Source organism: Anabrus simplex, chromosome 1 (genome assembly GCF_040414725.1).
Source record: "Anabrus simplex isolate iqAnaSimp1 chromosome 1, ASM4041472v1, whole genome shotgun sequence".
Taxonomy (NCBI): Eukaryota; Metazoa; Arthropoda; class Insecta; order Orthoptera; family Tettigoniidae; genus Anabrus; species Anabrus simplex.
In genome coordinates, this window is record NC_090265.1 from 940676760 (window position 1) to 940699161 (window position 22402).

General features: G+C 38.0%; 1 protein-coding gene across 1 annotated transcript in view; it reads left to right on the top strand.

Annotated features, from left to right (window-relative positions):
* oxt (Xylosyltransferase oxt) overlaps window positions 1-22402 on the top strand; it is a 355491-nt gene that overhangs the window by 38983 nt on the left and 294106 nt on the right. Inside the window, exon 4 of the mRNA XM_067136675.2 lies at window positions 14893-15035. Within this exon, the coding sequence (XP_066992776.2) occupies window positions 14893-15035 (143 nt within the window). The remainder of the gene's footprint in view (window positions 1-14892; window positions 15036-22402) is intronic.

Consider the following 22402-nt stretch of genomic DNA (forward strand, 5'->3'; position numbering starts at 1 on the left):
AAAAACCATTCTCCAACTAAAACAAGTAAGGAGTATGAACATCGCTGTGGTTTTCGTCGACTTTAAAAAAGCTTATGATTCCATCGACCGCCAGACACTCTTCTCCGTACTGCAAGAACGAGGTGTTGATTACAACACACGCACCCTCATCCAACAGACTCTTACGGATACAACATCTAAGGTGAAGTTCAGGGGAGAACTATCTCGGAGTTTCAAGATAAAAACTGGAGTACGACAGGGTGATGGCCTCTCACCCATTCTGTTTAATCTAGTGCTTGATAAAGTCATCAAGAACTGGGAATGTACACTGAGGAATCTAGAAATCAAACCAGTTACCATTGGAGCCGGGACCCGAAAGATTGAGATCAGGTGCCTAGCATTCGCAGATGACATTGCAATCCTAACCAACAACTCTAAGGATGCTGTCATTGCTATTGAAGCCCTGCACGAGATAGCGGTGAGGGCAGGTTTACACATATCATACGACAAAACTAAGTACTTTGAGACTCGGCATCCTGGAAACCCCCCTTTGACGACCATAACCCCTTTGACGACCATACATGGTGTTAAAAATTAAATGATTGAAAAGGAGGTTCAACCTATTCAATACTTAAAAGAAAGAAATGCAGTAATCACATTCCTATTTAAATGGGACCGGTTTCGACCTTAGTCCAGGTCATCATCAGCCGTAAAAACATGTACAATGTTTATGAATATAGAGAGGTCAGTTTCACACTTTGATAGGCACAAAGACACGACACCACATTCTGTCATACACAAAGTCACAACACTATCAACTAATATACGAAGATCAAAAATAACTTGAAGTCGCAGACGAATAGATTTGTAGTAGAAAGCCGCCAGCTCTTGGTGATCAGCGCGGCACATTCAAGGTCATGCGCTGCGGTCGGACGCCAAAGTAGAGTGGAGAATGTTTTGAAGGTCTAGAATTTGTCACGGTATAATCATTGATGGTTATGAATTTCATGTTTTTGGTCCGTATTGAACAATATATAAGTAATAATAATAATAACTTAAATGTTTCCACCTTTTCAATACAATATATTCACAAATTTACAAAATTATACGGTACTAGTTTCGACCCATCTAGGGGTCATCATCAGCCGTATTGAAGCAAAGATCATTTGTGGCGAAATCCTAAGACAATATTATTTTAAAGAATAACAAGTGAAATGAGATGTTATGGTAATAGTTAATAATACAAGGAATATACATAATAAGAGGTTTTTAACAAAGAATAAAGTATAAATGGGGTGTTGTAAAAATTATAATCATGGAAATCAGTAAGTTCTTGTATTGAAATGAAATATGGCTTAGGAAGAGGGCACCCTTCAGCCCCACCTTAAGCCCTCTTCCTAAGCCATATTTCATTTCAATACAAGAACTTACTGATTTCCATGATTATAATTTTTACAACACCCCATTTATACTTTATTCTTTGTTAAAAACCTCTTATTATGTATATTCCTTGTATTATTAACTATTACCATAACATCTCATTTCACTTGTTATTCTTTAAAATAATATTGTCTTAGGATTTCGCCACAAATGATCTTTGCTTCAATACGGCTGATGATGACCCCTAGATGGGTCGAAACTAGTACCGTATAATTTTGTAAATTTGTGAATATATTGTATTGAAAAGGTGGAAACATTTAAGTTATTATTATTATTACGGTATAATCAGTATAAGTTCTTGGCACGAGTACAAGTACTCATTCAATTATACTGATTTGTGTCGTATATTTATATACGTACTTAACTTCCCGCAACAGTATTATTTTATTAAAAAACAAAATATTTCCACAAACACACCAAAAAAACAAAATAAAACTTAAATTCTCACGCACGCTTGTGTACAGAACAGTACTCACATCACTCACAAACACATGTATCTGTACATCTGAAAATAGGACATTCATTTCGATGTTACCAGTGACAAGAACAAATATTAACTTTTTTTCGTGAATTAGATTCTCAGTGACGCATTTTGTTGCCGCTTGCCTATGTTCTGATACACTGGTTACAAGGCTTTGAAAGCTTTAGCAGTAGACAAGTGTGCGCAGTGGCGGTATTTTCCAGCAACGTTGCCGACAACCGATAACTTACAGCCTTACATATTTCAAATGGGAACTCATAATATCACTGGTGAATAAATTGTACATCGTTTTGCGACTAAGTTGTCAAACTGCAAATCGTGCTATTTTTCATTGGACTTTTTTCAGGTTCTCGAATCAAGTCATTTTTGTGAGGTTCCCGTACATTGGAACCATACTCTAATTGTTATGTGTTGTACGTACAGCGGTATCATTTATTTATATGTTTGATTTATACTGTTTTAATTATTTTTATGTGTATATGCGAGTATTACATGCACCTAACACTTACATTAAATACAATTTAGTTATAAATTACTTTTTTGAGTAATACTAATATTGGTATTAAAAATTCTTCACGTAATGGTCACACCCTACATTTTTTCCGAAAATTTTGGTGTAAAAGGTATGATGAATTTGCGGTGAAATACAGTAAGTTTCATAGTGATTGGTATTGAAATGCAATTACAAATTAAAAGCTAAAAATGGTTCCACCTATTCAATACTTTGTTAGTAATATAAGAGCTAAATTATTTTGGGACTGGTTTCGACCTCATGTGGTCATCTTCAGCCAGAAATTTTATAAAAATTGTCAAGTCATGACATAAAAACATACAATGGATAAGTGTTAAAATGTTCTTTTACACAGTAAAAAGATTAAGTTCACTATCTTGCTTGCTAAATGTAAGGAGAAGCAAGAGAGGGGGAGAGAGAGAGTAGGGAGACAGCAATGGGAGTGCAGTGAGGCATTGTGAGTTGAGTACGGGTCGTTCCAAAGTAAGCTTTTACCTATAAAAATCAACCCTTTTAACGTAGTGAATGCGTTATATAATCACTTTATAGGATATAATTTCCAGCTCTCCATTTTAACCAAAGAAGATGGAGACAATGTTACAGCATTTAGTAGATATATTAGAGTCTGAGAATGTAATGGGACCTCATGGATATGCTGAAATATAGAAGGTGAACATCTTGACTTCTCTGTGAGGAATGGGTTGGTGGCGAAATATGGTTGGTTCAAGAAGAGACCCCCCCCCTGTGGGTGGGGGACACAAACGAAGAATTCACCCACAGTATCCCCTGCCGGAAGAGGTGACTAAAAAGGGCGAACATGGGCTGATCAAATTAGAACCATGAAACTACTTGTGATTAGTACCACCACGCAGGGAGCACCATGGGTCGCTTTTACTTGCGCGTAGTACCACTATGTTAGGTACCCGATAGGTTTGTGATTATTAGCAACAGAGTACGTTGGCGGCTTCTACAGTACGTACCCCTATATGCACAACACCATGGGATTAGCGACACCATGGTTCTGCCTTGCCTATGCTTAGTACGCACTATGTGAGGAACACTACGGGATAGTGTGGGTCCCTGTGGTTAGTCCACTTTTGTGAGGAACGCCATCGGTTTGCGTTGCCTGTAAATAGCGCTGCAGTGTGCGAAACACCATAGGTCTGTGTTACATGTGCGAATTTCATTACCTCTCAATAGTACCCTAATGTGTGGAATACTGCGAGTCATACCGCAACATGACAAATAGCATGGTTCTATTTTCCTAGCGATAAGTACCATTTTGAGGGGCCGATGACCTGGATTTTGGACTTGTTTCGATTACAAGCATCATCGGTTCAGTATTGTGCTCTGGTCACAGTCCCTTGGTCAGTAATACTATTATTTAACACTAGTTTCTAGGAATGTAGGGCCTTGAGGGTCGGATCCACTGATTGTTTTAACTTCATAGGAAAATGCCAAAAATCAAAGCACGGGAACACCAGAAAACAGATAAGAGAACTGAGTGTCAGAACAGGATAAACACCCTGTTACCAAGAGATGAAAGGAAAAATGGAGAGGCAGAATGGACCAGACTAAGGGACACATTGGTTAAGGAAGCAACAGAAGATTGTGGAAAGACAAGTATGAAAATGAGGGAGAAGGAAACACTGTGGTGGAACGAAAGAGGAGAGCAGCAATCGGGGAAAGAAATCTCTTGCAGAAAGAAAGGGATTGGGAAAAAAATAAACCAGATCTTACTAGAGATGAGGCAAAGATCAGAAACGCCCCTTGTGTGTGGGGGACGCAGACGAAGAATACACCCACGGTATCCCCTGCCTGTCATAAGAGGTTACTAAAAGGGACGACCGAGATGGGATTGTATTAGAACGATGAAACTACTTGTGATTAGTACCACCACGCGGGGAACACCATGGGTTGCTTTACTTGCGTGTAGTCCCACTATGTTAGATACCAAATAGGTTTGTGATTAGTAGAAACTGAGTGTGTTGCCGGCTTCTACAGTACCTGTGATTAGTACCACTTTAGGAGCGACACCATGGTTCTGGCTTGCCTATGATTAGTACCCACTATATGAGGAACACCACGGGATAGTGCGGGTCCCTGTGGTTAGTACACGTATGTGATGAACACCATAGGTTTGCGTTGCCTGTACATGGCACCGCAATGTGTGAAACACCATAGGTCTGTATTACATGTGCGAATTTCCTTACCTGTGAGTAGTACCATACTGTGTGGAATGCCGCGAGTCTACGCTACTTTTTGTTAGTACCGCAACATGACAAATACCATGGTTCTACTTTCCTAGCGATAAGTACCATTATGAGGGCCGATGACTTGGATTTTGGACCCCTTTAGACTAAAAGCATCATTGATTCGGTATTATGCTCTAGACGCAGTCCCTTTAGTCAGTAATACTATTGTTTCACGTCAGTTTCTGTGAATGCGAGACATTGCGGGTCGGATCCACTGATTGTTTTAAATTCACATCCATTCATTCATTCTTCGTCATCATATTTTGAATTCTTCTCAATTCTCAATCCTAAGATTGGTTGTTAGCAATTCGTCTTCTCCATTCTCTCTAATCCGCTGATCTCTTCATTTCCACATATGAACCTGTTCCTACGTCATCTCTGATCTGTCTTGAATATTGCAGTCTAGGTCTTCCTCTTTTACCTTGAATCATTCCTTCCATGACATTAACTATGAAACCATTGTGCCTATAGAAATGGCCAATTAATTGGTCTCTTCTCTTTCTTATTGTTGCTAAAAAGGATCTTTTTTTCACCTATTCATCTAAGAACTTCTTCATTGGTGAGTTTTGCTGTCCATGAGATCTTTTCCATCCTCCTCCAGCACCACATCTCAAATGCTTCCAGACGTTTCTTATCGCCTGCACTAATAGTCCAGTTTCTGAACCATACAAGGCCACACTTCAGACAAAGCACTTAATAAATCTCTTCTTGGTCTCCACATTTAAATTCCTTGATGTAAGTAGTATCCTTTTCTTGCTTGGGAAATTCTATTCTTTATGTCGACTGAACTTTTGCCAACTGGAGTGATTTTACTTCCTAAGTAGGTAGAGACATTTACTTGCCTTAATTGTATATCATTAATTCTGATGTCGACTGCAATATGCTGGTGGTTGCATACCATAATTTCGGTCTCTTTTGTATTAATTTTCATGTTATACTTATCTCACAATATCTTATTCATTCTTATTAATGCACTTTGTAGTTTCTCTTCATTGTCCTCTATGACAACTATGTCATCAGCAAATCTTATCATTTTTATTTCTGCTCCATTTATCTTTATCCCTTCCATATCTTCTTTACATTCCTCAATGTCTTTCTCAGTATACAGGTTGAACAGCACTGGTGACAAATTACATCCCTGTCGTACCCCTTTCTTTATATAAGCTTCACCATTTATGTTTATGGAAAGACCATGGCATGGAATATATTCACTCTGAAACTGGAGTAAGACACCAGAGGCAATAAGAAACTACTGTATAGTGTTATCAGAGGTAAAAGGAAACCAATGAATACCGTAAAGGCACTTGAAGATGAAAATGGAAATCTAGTTAGGACAGAAACTGACATGAGAGAAGTCCTGAAGAACCATTTTGACCACCTACTGAATAGACCAGTTCAAGAACAAATTACAGAACCAGAAATCCAAGACTATAATGAGGAACCTCCCATCAACTGGACAGAAACTGAGACAGCCTTAAAATCTATGCCTAAAAGAAAATCTTCAGGTGCAGATGAAGTGAATGCGGACATAATAAAGGCAGCAGGCATCCAGGGTATACAGTGGCTGCATAGAGTACTAAATGCCATATGGACAGGCAACAAAATACCTGCAGATTGGAGCAAGTGTGTTATAATTCCCATATTTAAGAAATGTAGCAGACGGAAACCCACCAGCTATAGAGGAATAACACTGCTGTCTCATGGGCTAAAAATTACAGAGAACATCATAGAAAGGAGATTGAGAACCATCATTAAACCACACTTACAGGAGGAGCGATATGAATCCAGAAGTAGCAGATCAACAATAGATCTAATTTTTAGCACCTGCATGCTGATGGAAGAGTATTGGGAGAAAGACAAGAACCTGGTCTTTGTATTCCTGGATATAAAAAAGGCCTATGGTAATGTTATAAGAGATAAGATCTGGGAGTGCCTGAGGAAAAGAAATGTGCCTGAAGGACTGGTAAGGAAAATTCAGATGTTGTACAAAGACTGTACTAGCTGTGTACAAATTGGGGAAGGTCGATCATCATGGTTTGAGACCAAGAGTGGAGTTCAACAAGGAAGTGCACTGTCCCCACTGCATTTTCTGGTGGAGACACCCCATTCTACCTCAACCATGACTATAAATTAAAGGAAAAATAAAAATTAAATTCTGTAACATCATTAAATATCATTCAGTAGAAGAAAATATTCATTGTAGGCCTAGTATAATTACCACTAATTGATCCTTCCTCCATTTCATTGTCAGTTGATGCTCCATAAGCTTACAGTGATATGTTGCATTATCCATTACAATAATACAAAGTCCTATATTTCTTAATCCTACGATTAATTGTGTTTCCACCCACATCTGAAATTTCTCTCTGTTCATAGCACCATGATAATCTTGATTTCTCTTCAAGTTTGTGGCAAATATCAAATCAGCACCTGTAAGAATTTTAAGTTTTAGAATGAAGTTATTTCTTTTAGGGCCGGTTGTATAAACATAGCTGATCTGAGATCAATTTTGATTTGAGATCAGATAGTGATCCTTTCCAAGGTGCTCGTTGTGTTGTATAACGTTGATCTCGGATCTCATGATCCAGATCAACTTTGATCCGTCTTCATAGAATTTTGCTTGGTAACGACGTAAACAGCGTGGGAAATTCGTACTAATCAGGAGTTTGTTGGTAGTAAAGACACGTTATTTCCCTAGCAAAAGTTTTCTATAGCGAGAACTGGTTAGCAAACATGTACACAGTCATTTCAATCAGATTCAGCATGTAATAATCTCTCATAATATGAATATATCTGATCTAATAATGTAAAAGTTATATTTCCCCTTCTTTCTTTTTCACAGTACGCAGGCATGATCTTAAATTTCACCTTGATCGTTGTCGTCAGTAAAATTGTACAAATACATCACATTGACCAAACAGATCACTTTTCACCGATCCAGAACACAAGTGTAAACAAAAATAATACTGATATAAATGAAAAACGTGCATGGCACAACTTGATCAACACGAAAAAGGTTACAAACTGCAGTCTTCAATAACCAAAAGAAAAAAGCCATACACTACACTTTTCATTAGTAGTTCCCTAATGTACTCCTCGAACTGAGGATTTGTATTTCTTAATAACTACAACGGACTAGTCATTTGAGATGTTTTACTTACACTGACCACGCAATATGCATTGATAAAAATACTCTCGTAATTGCTGACGTGATGTCCACAGATAAGAAGGTAACATAAACTACAGCTCCCTGCAAGATTTTTAATTAAAGAAGTCCAGATGTGTTATGTTTATTGTGAGTCTATGAGACCTCACATCACCGGTTAAAAGATGTAATAACATTTAAAAAAATCATTATTTATTATTCAGCATATAGTACAAATGTAAATATTAATGGTAAATACTCCATAATTTCAGATTGGGCATTCACTAACCGTTGTTGGAACTCATGATTCAAAGCTTGACGAAAGAAATCTTAACATTATAGCTGCACTGAAAAATCAATTTGAGTCTGTTGAAAATCCATTTGATTTGAGTTCTATTTTGACGATTCATTTCCCATATTGGAAGATATATCTACAGTTGAGGCGTCATGCTCCGAGGAGATTGTAACCGTAACAGCTGGGACAGATTGACTCGATACCAGTGGAATCAGTGACTAAAGCCAGTGATAACGTGGATGTAAACGTACTGACCGAAATATTGTCAACTCCAGCAGACCCAAGCACGTTAAAACTACAATGAATGACTGTAAATATATTATAGTCAGTTCATTATCACTTGATAATGTTTACGAAACTGATTTGTTGGAATCATTTCTAACATAGAGGTGACTGCAGCACTAACTGCAGTTAGCAGTCATTGCGCAGATAACTCTGAAGAAGCCGATAACTGTTGTTTCAGAAACTCATTTTAAACGTCCGGTATCACCATGTTAAATCACTGATAACTACGCATCTACAGATAACTGTCATTCCAGAAACCGGCCATAAAACACTGAAACGTCGGAGTAAGTGGCTGGTTTCTATTCGATCGTCTCGTTAGAGAGTCTCGAAGTCTACCTTCCATAACCTCAACAGTGTGTTTTGTTAGACGGAATCACATTTTAACCCTCCAGTAATCGCGCTGAGTTTTGTCACGCCAGTGCTCGCGTGGGGTAAAATATAACCCCATTCTTTCATGTATATTTACTGTAACTTAAAAATGAAATTATGCTCTTTTCATGACTCACCTGACTATAGGCCCTCCAAATAAATAAAACACAATGTAACTCCCATTATTGCCATTAATATATTCACCATAAAGAAAATATGTATCTTCCATAACTTCAAAGCTGAAAATCTCGTTCATAATAACACTTGAGCTCTTCTAGTCTTAAAAACTAGAACTATGAAAATCAATTGCACTTCATTACTATTTGAACACTGACGTTTAGTCTCTTTTAGTCACATTCGGTTTTCTTGTTGAGGCATCCTTCACACACGGTACATAAATGGTTTTGGCACACATACATTTCACACAGCACACAAGAGTTTCTGCTTATTCTGTCCCGACTTCTAGGACATACAGCACATCGTCCGGATTATCCTGGTGTTTTTCTCTTCAAGGATGGAGTGAGAGAGGTCTGGGAAATTTCTTCCTTACCATTTGAACTCATTTGCAAGGTTTTCACTCTGATACTGCGAGGCAAACTTGCGCTCTTTTCATCCACCGCGTCTAAGGCCCCCTATGTTTCGTTGTAGAAAGTGTTTATAATCGGCTTCATTTGATCTCCAGTGCTCTCATCTATTTGGTCATCGTGAAACATTGTTGTCACCAGTAACACCGCCTTGTTTTTCTTCGGCCTGTACGCCACAAGAGTGCTGTCACTACAAAATACAAACTTGCTACTCCTTATTATTTGTCCCTTCTTTAGTAATCATATGGAATTTCCCTCTTATTGTACCTGAGGGTTCCACAAATGGTTATTCCTTTTCGCAGAAGGTCATATGCCAGTGGAAAGCTTGTGTACCAGTTGTCACTTGGAAGATTGCGACCTGTACACAAAAGCAGCTCTAATAATCTCATGACAATGTCTGTAGGGTGGTTGGACAGTTGAAATAGACTGTCAGGCTGTTTCCCTGAGTATATTTCCATGTTCAATACATAGAATGTTCGAGCATCAGAAAGTGCTAATACTTTTAAGCCATACTTTCCGGGCTTATTAGGCAAGTACTGTGTGAATGGGCAACGTCCCCTAAACTTCTGTAATTGCTCATCAGTAGTGACGTACTCCCCAACTGAATAGCATGATTTACAGTTTTCTACAAAGATTTCCAACATTTTCTTAATTGCAGCCACTTTGTCAATTTGACGTTGATTATTTCGATCTCGGACATCATCAAATCTGAGACACCGTAGCAAAAAGTGGAATCGGTTGTAAGACATTGTGTTGTGGAAAATTTCAACACCAAACCCAGTGGTGTCCCACAAATCAGATAATAATAGAAGACCAATTAGGGGTCTTACTTCCTCTTCTCATGTTGGTTTGCCATCTGTCTCGTGAAAAATTTGTCTGTCCCTATTCTTTGTATGAAAATATTTTTAGAAGAAACTATTATTCGTATAATGCTGTCATCAATAAAAATAATTAACAATATCGCTGGATCCATAACGCCACGTGTTTTCAGCCTAGAGCCAGGCAAGTACGATGAAACTTTGTTGTGAGCACGAGTACGAGTGTTTTTAGGAGGCACTACGGTGCTCCATTTAGTCTCACCATCACGTCCATATATGTAGTTTTGGCAGGGCCTGTTTGAACCGTTGTCATTTTCACTCCCTGATGTATTGGCACAGTCCTCTTCGTAAGTCACTAACATCCTATTCTGAGAGTGAATCATGCTCTGATGTTTCTATATTGTCCTCTTCACCGTCATCTTCTTAATCTGCTAATTCTTCATCAGATAATTCAGAAAGGAGTTGACGAATTTGTTCCCGGTCCTTGCTAATATTCCCGGCTATATCACGACTCGTATTTACCGTCTACACTACAGTAACTAGTCATTCTCACAATACACACACACACACACACACACACACACAAGAATGAAAATTAACAAAACATGAGTCTACCAATTTACTAACGGCAATGCTCGAATGGGGCAATATGTTACCCCAGTCAACTTTGTGTCACTGCCAGGAACACACAAAGACTTATGACAGACAGCTCGGGTTGTGCCACACACATTATCCTTGAAAGGTACACAACAGCCCAGTGTACAGTCCATGACAGAAAAAAATCTGCAGCCGTTTTCCAAAGGTTGGGGTAATGTAATACCCCGCTCGAGTAGTGGAGGGTTAAAAGCTTTGTTGCTAAGTTCTAAGAATGGGTTTCCTCTCTCTTGGAATAATTCTTCATTATTGTCATCTGAAGAAAAATCTGAGAAGTCAGACATGTAATTCAAAGACAGAATTGCGATAAAATCCCTACATCAGATTAAATACCGGTAATAATGCAAAACGTATTCTTTATTTTCTTACCATGATTATTGTTACAGCACTATTTTTCACTACAAAAGCCTTCTTCTTTTCATGTTGATAAATGCGGCCTACAATACTAGAACACTACTAGTGGCGAAAAGCCTGTGACAAGGGAAAAACACCAATGAAATTTAAAGCTTTAGAAACAGCAGCATTCTCAATATTTTCTCAATCTAGCGGTCCCTTTCTTGATTATTGTTTCATAATGTTGGCTGGTGTCTTGCCTTATTATAAAGGGTCGGAAGGGCCGCGATATAAAATTGAGAAGCTGTGTTAGGTAGAAGACAGATGCATAGTAAACTGTACGTGATCTAGTGGAAACCGTCAATGAAGTTCTAATCTGTAATGGAAAAATGAGGTTGTGTGAGAAACGTGGGGTGATAAGTAAAAATGAGAAGACAACCACCTGCTAAACACTGTAGGTTTAAGCTTTCTTCACACCCATTCTACACTTTTTACTTATCAAACCACGTTTCTCACACAACCTCATTTTTCCATTACAGATTAGAACTTCATTGACGGTTTCCACTAGATCACTTACAGTTTACTATGCATCTGTCTTCTACCTAACACAGCTTCTCAATTTTATATCGCAGCCCTTCCGACCCTTTATAATAAGGCAAGACACCAGCCAACATTATGAAACAATAATCAAGAAAGGGACCGCTAGATTGAGAAGATATTGAGAATGCTGCTGTTTCTAAAGCTTGAAATTTCATTGGTGTTTTTTCCTTGTCACAGGCTTTTCGCCTGCACGTTATATCAGGCTTGGTTTCTCAAAAATGTTTGCTCCCGCTCCCCTCCTGACCAATTTAATGTGATGGGTTTCTACAAGGATGATTTTCGACAGTGATTTCAACCTGTTTTGTTATTGTTACTAAACAACATTTTTGTAATCTATGAGGTCCACAACCTCACCATGTGCTACTATTGTTCATTTCCATCTGCATCATTTGTTTTTTCATTCCTTTGTTTTCTTAGGTTAACACAGTTTTTAGTTTCAATTATTATTTTAAATTAACACCTTTTCACTGAATTTTGTCGCAGTGAGTTGTTTTTTGCTCCGCATATTGATGTAAATATACAATAGTGCTAATTTTGTTTCCATCTAGGCTCTCTTTTGTTAGTGTTTTCATTTGCTCCTTCATTATGTTTTTTTAAGCATTTTTTCAACTTATATTATGTAAATTATTTCAAACTCCCCTCATTTTTCACTGAAGATGGCTCAAACGAGCCGAAACATGTTTGAATTTGTTTACTCCGTCTAATGACGGAATATTTATTGTATTGAATTAGGAGGATACTCTCATTTTTTACCTTTGTAAAGTCAGTATTGGACGAAAAAGGACCGTAATTAATAAAATGATGTGTTCATCATTTCACACAAACTATGTTATTAAATGCATTATTTGAACATGACATGGTTCTACTTACCTGGTATTAGCCAAATAGATTTACAATCCCACAGAAAATGAAAATATGCTTTAAATATACTCGCAAATGTACCACTAGTGACTTTAATAAGAGTACTGCAGTGGCAATTTTATAATTCAGGCAACAACCATGACAGAATGTTGCCAACGTGCCAGAGTAACGGTAACTGTAAGATGTCGTATCGGCAAGTAGGGTTCCTAAACTATATGGTTAGCGACACTGAAGAAAAACCAACAGTAAGAAAAGTAACTATAAATCACTACCTTTACATTACCGGGGAGAAAGAGTAAGGTTGTACCCTTAGTGTACGGACTTACGTGCTTAGGAGTATACAAAGTTAAATCTCTAGTAGACAAGCTTCAGGAAAATTTTCAGAATGCTTTAACCCTTGGGAGAAATGTTGTAATAGACGAGTCTATGGTGCTGTGGAGGAGAAGATTGCTTTTCAGGCAGTATATTCCGAACAAGTCGCATAAGTATGGAATTAAACTCTACAATGTGTATACACTTGCTGTAAGAGTTTATCAAGGGAAAGATGATGAATTACAAGGGACAGGTCACACTGAAGTACTCGTCATGGAAATGTGTGAACCATTGTTGGGAAAATTTGCATGTTGCTCGCTGAAAATTTTTATACAAGTGTTCCATTGGCACAGATTCTATTGGACAAGGAAACTCTTCACTGTAGAACAATTCGTCCCAATAAAAGTGGTCCCCCCAAAGATACGGTTAATAAGCGTCTTAAAGGGTGGGGGGGATTTGTAGAGTGGAGAATGGAAAAGGAGTCAAAATAATGAAGTTGATGGACAAGACGAGAGTCTTGATGATGTTCACTGTACCTGATTATGGTGATAATCTGGAAGATACCAGAAAAGGAACAGGAAAGGAGATCCAATTTTGAAGCTGAAATCCATGTTGCACTACAAGATCAAAATGAGTGTTGATCTTGGTGACCAAATGTCGTCACATTACAACCCATTGAGAAAGGGTGTCAAATGGTGGAGAAAAATTGTTATTGAACTTTTCCTGGGAATTTCAGTTGTAAATGCCTGGATCCTACACTCCAAGTACGGTTCTGGAAAGAAAAAGAATCTTGCTGTCATTTCAAGGATTCTCTTGCCTTCTCTCTATGACAGTACAGTACTGCTACATCTTGTACACCTCTAAAGAGGAACAGGACACATGCACACGCTGGGCAAAGTGGAAGGACCAGCTAGCAAAATGTGACCACACTGCACAATGTGCTACAAGAAATTACTTGCACAGCATGGTAAGAAAACTGTCAACAACAAAACAAAGAAGGTGGTGACATTCTGTGCAGTGTGTCCCAAGAGCAACAAAAATGTGTATCGAGTGCTTCAGTGAAACTCATGTGAAAAAGTGCCAGTGAATATGTAAAATGCAACAGTGACAGTTTTTGTGTTATATTTATTCTGAAAATCGGTAATTTTGCTTGGTGACTTTTCTTTTAAAAAAGGCAAGTGATGTTACATTTTTGTTCCGTTTTAACTGTAAATAGCTGTTTCATTTTCTTTGGTATCTAGTAAATATTGTTTTTAATTTATGTTATTTTTCTTTTGTGATATTATTTTGTTGTTAAGTATAATATGAAAATAATTAACATAAGCCTATCATATTCCCATAGAAACAGATCAATGAACGAAAAACTAACATTTACTTTTGGGGTCATTTCTGGATCATGCACTTCTTGAATTGGACAGCTATAGCAGAGGTAAATACGTTGGAATGTCTCCTCAACAGTAACGCACACAGGTGCACCAGCAGTCAAATTCATCAGGTCACCGGTGACCCAAACCAGTAATAACTAAAGGCAGCATCGGGTCACTGGTGGGCTGATATGACGTAAAATTAAGTTATCAAAATTCAGTGTCTCAGGGAACATGTTAAACAATATTAAACTTTAGCGGCTATTGTATATTTCGTAGACGATGTACACACATGACTGACCACCGAAGCAGTGAATTGACAACAGTATGGAAGATATGCGTGTGGTATGGGCCTTACCACTCAAGAAATCCTAGAAAGGACCAAATGGCAAAAAAGTTACCGAATAGCGGACTCCGTTTGATGGTAAAAATGCTGGAGAGGAAGAGAGAGAGAGAGAGAGAGGAAGTTCTTGTTTCTTCATTAACCTTGTATTTCAGACTCGCTGTTTAATTAGAAGTTTTGTCTTGCTTCAATCTCTTCTTCCATTTGTTCAATTATGAATCTGTATGTATTTATTGATACCAAGTTTGGTTCTGATTTTTTAGAACCGAATGTTTCTGTGGAAATGATGAGCCTCCGTCCACATCACGCCTCCCTGATTCATCTTGCAATATGAAGTGCCCAGCTGACCCCAGGGAAGCCTGTGGAGGCTATTTTACAATCAATGTCTATGAAACGGGCATTGCCAGTGAGTATTTAAAAATGTTTTGATTTGTGCTTTTATGGCCTGGAGTACTAGATGCAAGTCTTTTGGATGTATGCAATATGAAATAAGATATTAATTTACTTCCGAGGAAGCAGAGAAAATGTCAAGATTTCTAACAGGTTTTCATATCACATGCCACAAACCCAAAAGGCCATCATTATGTCTGCTTATTGTTTGTTGTTTAATAGTGTACTGTGAGACTGTACGGTAGTGGATTATCTGTAAAACCTGTGCATAGCGTAGAATTCATGGGACAGAAAATATATGCTTCCAGCTGATCGTCAGTAATAGTCTGTGTTTAAACTGTCAAGACTAGAGTGACTGATAAAATACTGTTTACTTGCTTGTAGGAAGTTGTGTATTTACTATCATATAAGGAGATACATACATTTCAGACATCTGCCTATAAAATAATTCTGTTAGGTCATCAGCCCAGAGGCTGAGTAAACACTTAACAAATGTTATTCTACAGTTTGTCTAAAGTGTGTCTAAAATGTGCCTCAGAGATAATAATTATGAAAGTTTAAGTCAGAGGAAGTCCAGCCCCACGGTGTAGGGGGCAACATGCCCGCCTGTCAGCCGGCGGCCCCAGGTTCGATTCCCGGCCAGGTCGGTTTTTAATTGTAATGATTAATATCCCTGGCCTGGGGACTGGGTGTTTGTGACGTCCTTAATCTTCCTTTCCTCACACACAACATTCCACACTACCCCCATTCCAATTACACACAGGTTCATACAATACGGTGCCAGTAGGGGCAAAAGATCTACATGGGTCGACATCCCAAACAAATAGCATTTTTTTTTAAGTCGGAGGAACAAACAGACTATGTATTATTACTGATAATAACTCTATTATTGAACAATTTGTTTATTGCTCACAGAGAATTGTTGGCTGTAAAGATAAGTGAAAAAGAGCTGTTGGAAAGAATGCAACATTGAATTTGTTCAGCTAATTCAGAAAAAGGAAAGGATGAAAATGATATGACATTTTTTTATCATCATCATAATTTCTCCAACTTCGGTTTGCTGGGTGTGATATGAATGCTTGCCACTTTCTCCTATCTTCATACTGTTTTTGTGGCGGTTATTGGGCGCTTAACACATTGACTCCCGTAGACGCCTTAAGGCATTTAAGAGCAGCCTCTGTGTGGGACTGTATCCGAATTTGGCGTTAAATTTGTACAAAGTCGTAGTTTGTGTTGAAAACCATTGATGACATGTAAATGAACAGTCCCTCACCTTGACTACCTGAACAGATGGTGCATTCCAAAGTCTTCTTTCTTTTTTCTTTGAGTAAACACGGACCTTTGCCAGTCGTATTCTTGTGAAGGTGTGTAGTGAAGTGAGTTATTGTGTCACAATAAGATGACGAGTTGCAAACACAGTATACTAAGTGAGGAAATTGAAGATATAGTACTAAATGATGATTCTGGTAATGAACTCATCCCTGATTTCAGTGATAGCGAAAGCAATTTCGATGATGATACATCAGAGTATGGGCAAAGTGGAATTGAGCACATTCAAATAACTTCTTGCACGCCTGCAATCAAGTTCACTGGCCAGGTAGGATTAAATGTTGACATAAAAAATAGCAACGAAATCGCCTTTGGTCAATTTATTTGTAAATGACTATTTCCTTGACTATGCATGCCATCAGAAAAATCTTTACGCAAAACAAGTTATTAGTACAGCACCGCGCTCATTCGCTAGATATTCTATTTTTCAGTCGTGGAAAACGGTCGACATCAATGAGATCAAAAGTCTTTAGGACTGATGTTTGTAACTGAAATAATTCAAAAACCAGATCTGAAAATGTACTAGACAGAGGACATTGTTCTTGGCTTGCAAATTTTTTTGGAAACCATGTCACAAACCCAGTTCGAAAACGTATCGTCATTCTTGCACTTTAGCGACAGCAGTCATTATAAGGGGAATCCTGATAGCCTATACGCAAAAAAAAAAAAAAAAAAAAAAAAAGTGATATATACAAACCTCAAAAATCTTCAACGCCCAAATTATTCTTCTTGAATTCTTCCTTCAACAGCTAAGTGCATTAATTTATGCTTTTTATGCATTATCCAAAACTTTTACAACAATTTTGTCTTTTTCACATTTATAGTGTCAAACCACTGTGTTTTCATGACTTTTTTTACCAATTTCTGTGAACTATCAGATACATTGTGCAACTCGCGATTTGGCTGATGATGACCTTAAGAAAAAAGGTCGAAACTACGCTAGAGTCCCGTTAATCCGAAAGTCTGGTTGATCCGAACTGAAATATTCAAGTTTTTAAAAAAAATTCTCCTTATTGAAATGAAAGAACATATTATAGAATGATTTACTTGCATTTTATTAGTCACATTTTACTAGAATATCTTAATGTAAACATAATTACACATCATAAATCATCAATCACTGGTCTTTGCAAAGTCTGTTAGTTTCATTTGCCATAGTGATTGGAACCTACTCGAAGATGCAGTGTTCAACCAGCGTCTCATAAACATCACGTCAGTGGGCGTAGCAGCAGAGTGTTGCTCGACGTAGCGTACGGCAAGTTCTAAGGCGGCCGCGGCATCTGAACGTGACACTAGTTGTGGTCTTCTTCGTCGTCACTCTGTTCCTCATAAACTCCAGATTCTTTCTCCACCATAGCTACAATTTCTTCGTCTGTTTGTAATTGATGACAGTCAGCTTCCATCCACTCACTAATGTCATTTTCATCGGCTTTCTCACACCCAGGAAGTAGTTGAACAATTTCAAGGAGATTGACATTTGCAGATGCTTCCGCTGGACTCTCGATGAATGCGAGACTCGGCAACAATTTCTCCCATGTTTTCCCTCATGAAGTGCTCACTGACACCCTCCCATGTCTCTACTGCCCAGTATACCACGTCCTTTACATTCACGTTCTTCAGTTGTTGAAGAATAGTAAGTGAACTGTCGTTCTCAATCACGTACCTAAGAAGTTTACGTTTATAGACAAGTTTTACATTTTGCAGAACGCCCTGGTCCATTGGGTGCAATATCGACGTACCATTAGGAGGCAAGAAAATTGCTCTTATTTCACCGCAAATTAATTCACTCACTGCTGGGTGCGATGAAGCATTGTCAATTAAAAGCAATGCCCGAGAAGGCAAACCACTTATTACACTAAAACTTTTTACTGAGGGAACAAACTGTTTTTCAAAACATTCCTTGAAAAGTTGTGCATTCATCGATGCCTTTCTTTGATTTCTGTAGTAAACTGGAAGAGTGTTCATGTTACAGTTTTTAAATGCCCTTGGTTTTGCTGACTTTCCGATAACCATTAGGGGCAATTTATTTGTTCCTGCAACAGTACTGCACGCTAATAATAATAATAATAATAATAATAATAATAATAATAATAATAATAATAATAATAATAATAATAATAATAATAATAATAACAACAATCATATGGCCTCAGCTACCGTGTGCAGACATTTCAATTTGACACCATCTGGCTGTCTACTCGTCAATTTCAACGTTGCCTTTTTACTCTAGGCCCACTAGATGGCAGACCGAGTAAACAAAAAAAATTTACTACATGCTAATACAGTAACACGTTCCTTACTCATCTTAAACCCAGGTGCACGAGATTCCTCCACAGACGCAAGGCTTTTACTGGGAAGGGCCTTGAAATTTAAACCTGTTTCATCGTCGTTATACACTTGTTATGGTGAATAATTTCCTGATGCTACCAAGTCATTAAATTCCCTGATGTAATCTTCTGCAGCGGCATGATCACCTGATAACTGTTCTCCTGTTATTGTTAACTGATGTATTCTATGCCTTTCCTTCCATCGAACCATCCAGTAATGGCAGTGAATGAAACATCTCCATTCAATAATGTATTTAACTGATGCACCTTTTCTTGAACAAGAGGTCCACTTAACGGAGTACCTTTTTGCCTCTCCTGTGAAACCCATAAATAAAGCGCTTCATCAAGTTTATCGAATTTGGACACTTTTGATGTTTGGTGGATTTTAAGGATCTCTGTTGACGATGCTTTTCAAAACTGTTTGATTTTAGAAAAGTTTCTCTTCCAGTCGGAAATCGTAGTTTTTCCAATACCAAACTCGACAGATAATTTTGATGCACTGTCATCCTTATCCAACTGCTTCAGCACTTCAGGTTTTTCTTTAAGGGTACAAGACCTGTGCTTTCGTTTCCTTGCCATTTTCAAGCCTTAACTTAATCGAATTTATCATAGTATAGTGCTGCTAACAAGCTGAGACAAAGCCAGCAGCTAACTGCGGAGGCAGTATCACCCAGAGACATTTACAACTGTGGCGTGCTGCTGTGAGTCACGTGTTCACGTTCTGCGGCACTACCACTGAGAGAGCGGCAGAACTATTAAATAAACATCACAAGCAGCTCTTCGCATCCCGAGCACAATGCAAAATTGTAACCTGCTACAGTATTTTAGCAGTTTTAGGAGACAATTTTTAACCTAGTTTTAGTCATTTTCTCCTCTATGGGTTCTTAACTACCCTACTGTAATTATATATAGTATTTTGTTAATGTAACCATAAAGAATGGACATTTCAAATTACAGTATGTACTGTATTGTATTGTAGAAACTATTTTCGTCAGGCGGTTGAGGCGCTGGCCTTCTGACCCCAGCTTGGCAGGTTCGATCCTGGCTCAGTCCGGTGGTATTTGAAGAACATCAGCAATAGCCCTCTGTTATTCAGCAGCAGAATACGCCTGCCCTGTCTGGTGTAGATCTAGTCATGCTAATCAAGTGGATGTCGCCTTAAATGAAACCTGCAGACTCATTACAGGATGTTTGAGATCTACACCACTTGATAAAGTGTATTGTCTAGCAGGTATCCCACCTCCAGATATCCGCCGTGAGTGTGCATCCAGACTGGAGAAATCTAAAGCACTGAACCTGATGACCCATACTTTAAATGGGTACCATCCAGCAACCCAACGGCTCAAATCAAGGAAAAGCTTTCTCCATACAACTGAAAGCCTCACTGAATCACCATCGAACTTTAGAGTGAATTCATGACGTTCCAGATCTAGCCACCTTGCAGGATGGATGACGCCTTCCGAAAGACTTCCTCCAGGCCACGAGGAAAGCTGGTCAACATGGAAGATGCTCAACACGTTGCGTTCAGGACTTGGAAGAACAAAGACCAACATGAGAAAGTGGGGTTTTGTCTGTGACTCCACTATATGTGAATGTGGTGAAGAACAGACAATGAGCCATCTCCTTGTTTGTAACTTGTGTCCAACTACTTGCACTCTCCAGAATGTGATGGACGCTACCAAGGAAGCATGTAAATTAGCCGCTTACTGGTCACACCACATTTAATTAATTTTGTATTTATGGAGAGCTTAAATCACATCGTTACCTGCCATCATCAGAAATGATTAATGATTATAGTACCAGATTTGTTATTGTCCTGTTATTATTATTGTAAGTATAATGTATGTTTCTGACACGATTAAATAAATAAATAAATAAATAAATAAATAAAATTTGAAGGTGCTCAAATACGTCAGCCTCATGTAAGTAGATTTACTGGCACGTAAAAGAACTCCTACGGTAGAAAATCCCGGCACCTAGGTGTCTCCGGAAACCATAAAAGTAATTAGGAGACGTAAAAACAGTATTATTATTATTGGAAAATATTTTCCGCCTAATCCGAACAGACTCCGGTCCCAATTAGTTTGGATTAACGATACTCTACTGTAGTTCCAATAAATGTTTCTTCAGTAATGTAACCCACATTACTTGATTTTGTATTGAAAAGGTGGAAATATTTTACTCTTAATTTTTAATTTAATTGTATACAAAATTAGGCCGATTCTCAAAAGGCTCAGTGACCAGTTTTCAGTTGTGTACACTCCAGATTGGAAAATCGGCCTTGATGAAGAAGTGCTAGCTAGGAGGAGCCGCTTGCGTTTCAGAGTTCTTAATCCAGGAAAAATTACCATGTATGGGATTTTGGTAAGGATGGTGTGTGAATCCCCTGCAGGGTACATATGTAAGTTGAAAATCTATGACACAAGTAGCATAAGCATGCAGGACACTATATTTGACTTATTTGATCCCTACCTTGGGCAGGGGTATACAGTGTACATGGACAATTTTTACAATAATGTAGGCTTAGCCAAGGAACTGCGTGAACAATAAACGGCTGTATGTGGGTCAATAAGACAGAATTCAGTGAAAGGCAGAAGTTGAAAACAGGAGAAATGACTTTCGATAGGGACAATGAAGTACTGCTATGTTCATGGAAGGACAAAAAAGTAATTACCGTGGTTTCAACTGTACATTCTGCAGAATTGGCTGAAGTACCGAACAGGTTTGGGAAAATAAAATTGAAACCTGTAAGCATTATTGATTATAAACAGTTTATGCATGGAGTGGATACAGCCGATCAGTATTTGGCAATGTTCCATTCATGCAAAAAACTGTAAAGTGGCCGGGAAAAAAAATGTTTTTCTACATTTTGCAGTGTACATTTTTTAATTAATTCAGGCTTTTTCCAAAAATCCAGTAACTCAAAAATAACTTTCCTGGCATTCAGGCAGGCAATATTGCGCCGTTCCCGCGTCCAGGCATGGACACAAGAGATCCTGACTAGCTCTAAATTCAATTAATCCGGTGACTGAGTTTTACGGGTGTGAGTTCCGTAATAGAAGAACGTCCAGGTCGATTAATGGTAGTTTCTAACTAACGCAGAAAGACTTCTCTTACTCGTATCTAGTTAGATACCATACTCTTATTAGCTCTTAGAGAAATTGTCCTCGCTTGAAACTACTACAGTCTTACAACTAATTCTTATTCTAAGAACACAGAGAAAGAGTGTTTAGGTTTCACTATTCCATATTTATTTTAAATATAAAGTCAAATATTCAAGAAAATTATCTCAAATTTTTACCAATGAAATAGTTCTTGAAATGAGTGACTCACTGTCAACCCTATAGTCTATATCCGTCAACAACATTTCAGAAAAATTACATCTTCCAAATTCATCCTAAATAAATGTCTTCTCGGATCATATTATTTCCTTTCATAAGCCCATTGATCTCCAAAATCATAAATTATTAGAATAAATTCTATGTAACATCTGGGAAACTTTTGAAAAAGCTATGTTTTCCTTCGTATACAACTCACTCACAAAGTTGGGCGAATAATAAAATAAATTAATGTGAATACAGATAATGGTATTTACATGTGCCATACTGGCAAGAAAATAAACATTAAAATCAAGTATACTGAGAATATAGGATACATCCTCAAAGAAGAAAAATAAAAATTGTATTAACTACTATTTACAGAATTTCTAGTGATACTCTCTTGAAAA